At 41.0% G+C, this 6,000-nt stretch overlaps 1 protein-coding gene across 1 annotated transcript in view; it reads right to left on the bottom strand.

Annotated features, from left to right (window-relative positions):
- Positions 1 to 2,496: 2,496 nt before the first annotated feature.
- LPCAT2 (lysophosphatidylcholine acyltransferase 2) overlaps positions 2,497 to 6,000 on the bottom strand; it is a 54,912-nt gene continuing 51,408 nt past the window's right edge. The window contains exon 14 of the mRNA XM_024551432.4: positions 2,497 to 4,353. Coding sequence (XP_024407200.3) covers positions 4,169 to 4,353 — 185 coding nt within the window. The 3' untranslated portion in view covers positions 2,497 to 4,168. The remainder of the gene's footprint in view (positions 4,354 to 6,000) is intronic.

The raw sequence follows: 6,000 nt of genomic DNA, 5'->3' as shown, positions 1-6,000 counted from the left end.
AGAAAGCCAGGTGAAGGTCTTTGGGAAAGAATATTCCAGGGGGAATGGCCGTACAAAGACCCTGAGGTGGGGAGGGGCTTTAGCTGGTTTGAGGGAAAGAAAGGTCGGTGGTAGGAGTTTGGTGAAGGAGAGGGAGATGGCTGAGGTGTAGGCCGCAGGCGGGGGTGGGACCACGAAGGGCCCTGGAGGATAATCAGGATTCTACCCAAACTGCACGGGGTAGCCTTCGACAACAGGAGCAGTGCTCTCCGGTTTCTGCTGTGACAAGGGCGCTGCGCTTTCTGTACGGCACGAGAAGTTAGAGGAGGGCAAAAGCAGAAGATGGGTACCGTCAAGGCCACGCTCCGTGACAGGTGGGAATTTGACGTCACGTGGCAAATACGTGGCAGATGCTACACCTGTAAGTTCTATAGACCAGGTGGCTGTGTTGCTTTATATAAATGATTACAAGTACGGCCTTTGGAATCAGACAAAATGAGGTTTCGTTCCAAGCTGTGCCACTTGAGTGACTTAAGGATAGTTTTAAACAATACCAGCGCTTGAGTGTGTAAATGAGTTCAGGCGTGTAGATGCCTTAACACAACATCTGATATATAGTAAGCACACCAAATTGGTAGCTATTACTACTACTACTATTGTCCCTTATTGTAGTAACTAGGAAGTCTGTTACTTTTACAAAAGGAAAAATATTTTTAAAACGTAAGTTTACTTACCTTTAAGAGACATGGGCCATTAATCACTAAGAAGTTGAAATTACTAAACTGTATGTAATCTAAGATAATATCAATTTTTTTTCCTGTAGTTAAATGAGTTTGAAACAAATTTTAGGGATTGTAAAATCTTCAGTGAATTTTTCATTTTGGAATTTAGAAAGTCTAAATAAGTCCCTTAGCAAGCTATTTGTAATTATGAACTCTTATGGAGTATTGAGTTGGGTATTTTTAATAGTCCCAAAATGAAAATGAAACTCACGTGTTCATTATTAGAAGAATGGTTACACATTTTATGTTATAGCTCCCTGAAGGGAGAGTAGGTACTTTTTAAAATTTACATTTACAGAGAATGTTAATGCCATTGAAAAATGTTATAGTGTGAGTGAAAGAATAGGATACAAAATACCATAAATATTGTTCTCTTGAGAGCGTAAGAATATCTAAAAAAAGAGTAAAATAAAATGTGTCAAAAATTAGTAACACTGCATGTGGGGTAGTGAAAATACACATGACTTTCTTTTGTTTATTCCTTTCTCTGCTTTTTAGCTCTTCTAATGTATATAGACTATTTTATAAGAATGCTAAGAAAATGATAAGGTTAACATGTTAGGAAAAAGTATAACACAATATAATGGAGACAATTTGTTAGAACTTGCTAGCCCTTCAATACACTCGAGAAGTTTGTTGGGAGAGAATAATTACCTAGAAAGAAGAGGTAATTAAACGGGCTAACAAGAGCAGAGGTTCTTCAGGTTGTTGCCCTACTTACCCAAGTGGGTGACGTGTATATGGGAAATACATCAACGGCTGGGTGAGGGCCTTCGCCTCTGTCTTAGGACAACATAGCACTCACTTAATGCTCTGCTATAGTAATTCCTCCCCAAATTAAAAATGAACCAGGAAGAAAAGAAGACTGCACGTGTGTCTGCTTTCCTAGAGGATTTCTCACCGGCCTGTTTTTATCCTCTGCAGTGATTGCTGCGAACAGGCGCACACACAAGGGCCTCTGCAGGGAGGAGCTCGCCTGTCCCAACTCACTCGACGCCCCGCCCTGAGCATCCACCAACAGCAGTCAGGGAGGCACCGAACTCCAGCGCCAGTCCTCCGAAGGGGTGAGTTCTGGGTCTGGGGACCAGTATCTGCACAGCGTGGGCCCCCTGAGGAGAGCAGGCAACATATTTCTGAAAGGGAGGCAGTCTCTCTGAAATACCCACTGTGGGCACCAGCATTCTCGCTCAGCCCCCGCGCACCGTACACGTAGGAGACCGAAATACGTTTACAGGACGTAGGCCGCTCCTTCTGCGGCATTCGGGAAGTCCTCATCCCTCCGCAGAACTCTTCCGATGGTCATTTTAAGGTTTATAGGTCTCAGGAGCTAGGATTTCTCCTTTCAAAGACTAACTTATTTTTTTTTTTTCAAACGATTATGTAAAACCACGGTGCATTTAACTGATTTAGTGAGATGCAGTTCCTTGCTTTATATCCTACAAGGAGAAAAGCCCCTTTGAAAGAGACCTTGGTTAAGTGAAGGCCTCACTGTGGCAACACTGAGGTTCATGGATTGTGTTGTCAGGCGCCACCCCTCCACCCCCCCAAATCAGAAGTCAACTTCTTTATACTAAACACTAAGTATTGCTGCTTTGGCTAAAAGTTGAGCTTTTCATTAGAGTAAAATCATGTGTGATAAAGCTTAAATGCAATAAAAAATGATGAATCCCATTCCTCAACATGCAAACAAATTCAAACCCCAATATTAAAAAGATATATTGCATTTGAGACAAAATAGCAAAACCAGAATTTTTTAATTACCAAGATTGTATGTAGCAATTCTGTTTGTTCCGTAACATGACAGAATAGGAACATTCTGTTGGCAGAAGTGGAATTTAAGACCATAAAATATTATTTGAAAACAGGAAGACAAGAGCCTCATAGAAAGCTTTTAATTTCCAATGCTACTTTGTCGTGACTAATAGGGTTACCATGTGGCTTTTCTATGATAAAAATAATCATGGTACCTGAGTATTAATACATTTAATTGCAGATGCCAAACACTATTGTAAACATGTACTTTCCTAGTTCAGCCAATTGTTTTCAGCTCATTCAATGCCTTGTCTAAATAGCTGTAAGACATATAAAAAAGCAAACAATTATCTCTACTTTCATTGGGTTTTTAGTAAGCAATTATCCAAATACGTGTTTACTCATTACCTTGGAACACTAGGTGCTTAGCATGGAAAACTAGTTTGAGATCATTATTCCAACACCTTTCTCACAAGACTTTTGACATCGAAAAATGGCCTTGAAAAGCTAGCTTGGGGGTGAATCGCCGTTATATTCAGAAACACAGCCAAAACGAAGAGTTTAAATTCAGAGACTAAACTCAGAATTTGAACCACCTGTTTTTCTACATTAAAAAATTGGTCCTCTGTTTGAAATTTCGAACATAAGTGATATCGATGACATGCAGATACGCATGACACCCCATAAAAACGGCACCAGAGGGAAATGACCGGCTGACCTAAGGATGATGCCACTGTCCGGTTCTTGCCGGGGGGGCCGGTGGGGGGATTGCTAGGATTTTGGATTCCCTCGCTTTGGCAACTTTTGTGTGTTCCCTGCAGATATTTCAGACACGTTCTTAATTTTAATGTTATTATCAGTAGAGCAAATCTGATTCATTTACTGGGCAAGAGCTACATTCTGAACTATCCAACTCAGATGGAACTAAACTCTGTGGCCAACAATTCATTTTCTTGTTAGACAGTCAACATTGCCTTCAATAAGGCAACCCTCCCTTAGCCTCTGGCCATAGCTGTCGTCTGTAACACAAGAGTTCTAAATCGGGAGACCATGCAGAATGGCGTGAGTTCCCTTAGCGAGTGGTGGAGGAAATCTACAATGGGGATGCATGCTAGAGAGAAGAGGGGTTTTTAAGAGTCTCATCTAATTGACGGAGCTCTCCTCTCCAATCCAACCATAGTCAGTGATCCAAGAAACTGAAATGGAAATGGAAAACAATGAATCTGTAATGGTAAAGGTGCAAAATTCCGCAACATTCCTCAGACTCTTCATTCTTATTAGGGCACAAGACAGGACAATATAGTACTTTTTTTCCCTCCTTAGAAAACTCTTGGGCATTTCGATGAATGCTCATCAGTACATGGGAGTGTTTCATTCATTTAAATGTGCAAATTAAACTGGAAGATTCCATAGAAAGACATTTATCCCCAGTAAACCAATCAGTACAGCATAATATAACAGAACAGAGGAATATTAAAATCCTTGATCCACACATGTGAACAAAATCATCTTAATAAAAGTCTACCATTTTTATAAAAAGCTTTCCATTTTATACATCACCATTACTCAATAAACCCCATTGACAGTACTCTCGATAAATGCCTTCTCTATGTGAGTAAAAGCCACTCCATGTTCCTTCCTGGGGACACTTGTTTTCAGTCATCTTTCTTGTCTGAGGGGCTCTCATCGAGGTTTTCTGGACTGACTTTATTAGTGGCGACGGGGGGCGGTGCCTGGTCTTCCTCAGGGAGTGAAAACACATGGCTCGTCTGGAGGTCTAAGTACGTTGTAAAGATCTTCGCATATTCCGGATGCTTTAGGGCAAACCTTTTAAATTCCTCTAGAAGAAGGGATGAAACAAAATCCAATAAATTGAGCGGAATCTTCATGTGACATGATACAGATTAACATGTGACTTTAATAATATAATTATTGCAAAATCCCATTACTCAACCCTCATAAATTTGTACGACTACTTGGGAAGACAGTTGTTCCATGATCTAGTCAAACGGAAGACATGCATGTTCTGTGACCCAGAAATTCTGTGCCGAAGTGTAGAACCTAGAGAAATGGGTGCGTATTGTATCCGGGGAGAATGCAGGAGACCGTCCATGGTAACATTATTCATGATAGGAAAAGCAGGGAAACAGCTCACAGGTTTGTCAACAGTAGAAATGGAAAGATACATTTTGACACATTGGTGGGAATAATGCTATACGGCAATGAAAATGAACGGACAGCTGCGTTGCCACGAGGCGGATGAATCTTAAAGCCACATTGAATGAAAAAACCCAGACACACATGAAGACCTATTACATGAGTCTACTAAATAAATTCCAAAAAGCTAGAAAACTGAAAGGCAATTTTAAAAATGTGTCCTTTTGTGGTTAGATGCTAAAGTAAAGTGAGGTGGAGACCCCTTTCAAGTCAGCTCAGCATCCCCTCCTTTAAGAGAGAAGAAGGGGGTGCAGCTGGGAAGGGCTTCTAGACTCCTTGACAAGCTCTATTGCTTGACCTGAGTGGTAGTTACACAAGTGTTCACTTTATAAAACTTCGTCATGCTCCATGTTTATGTTTTATTCAGTTTTCTGTATTTTTGTTATTTTTTGTAATTAAAAAACTTTTAAAAATTCTATCACCCTTGGGACTTGCCATAGTATAGTCTAGAAAAGCTGAGCCCTGACTTTTGATCCATAAAAAAAAATAAGAGCATATAATGCATAATAATCATATCACAAGCCCTTTGAGTAGCTGACCTCTTTTTATTTCAAGTGTCGAGGCAGACGTATGGAAAGCTTAGTAAGTTAACTGTCAGAGTTGAACCACAAGCCTCCAAGAACCTGGAGTTTCCGAAACACAATGCTGCCCTCAATTCTGAAAATTTCCATCCTTTTCTGTTTGGGTGGAGAAAAGGTTATGGAGCTTCTACAGCAAAGGGAAGCTGGTCTTTGAATCAGCTTGCTGTGTGGATCTGTAATAAAAGGATTTTAAACCCAATGTCCTATTTCTATCCACGTATTTTTTAAAAGGCCTCTGATAACCAAGAGCCTCCTTCACAGCACATCCGACGACCCAGCAACTCTCGACGTTACAACGGGTCTCTGGTGCTGAGGAAGTCACCGGGTTGGGCCTGGATCATTCTTTGCAACTGCAGCGTGATTTTGCATTCACAGGCCACTCTACAGTTCCAAGTCAGGGAAGCCGTGAATTGTTATTTCTTAACATCCTAAAGAAAGGTTCATCCTCATAAGTGTTTCAATGACGGAGACGCAGAGAACTCAGGTGACTTCTACGATAAGGGCGTGTGAGAGTCGATCCGCTGAAACCAAAGGCTTTAATTTCAAGCCTTGTGGTCTGTTCAAAAGTTCCAGGTCTCTCCCCTCTTTGGGGGCGCCAGTGGCATTAAAGAGTAACTCATTTCCAGACGAAGTGCTGTGAACTAACTTTAAGTGGAACTTGAACAGTAATGTGGCTAATGGAAAACCAT

This window comes from Desmodus rotundus, chromosome 12 (assembly GCF_022682495.2).
Source record: "Desmodus rotundus isolate HL8 chromosome 12, HLdesRot8A.1, whole genome shotgun sequence".
Lineage (NCBI taxonomy): Eukaryota > Metazoa > Chordata > Mammalia > Chiroptera > Phyllostomidae > Desmodus > Desmodus rotundus.
Note: the sequence above shows the minus strand (reverse complement) of the source record. Positions and strands in the feature narration are given on the sequence as shown.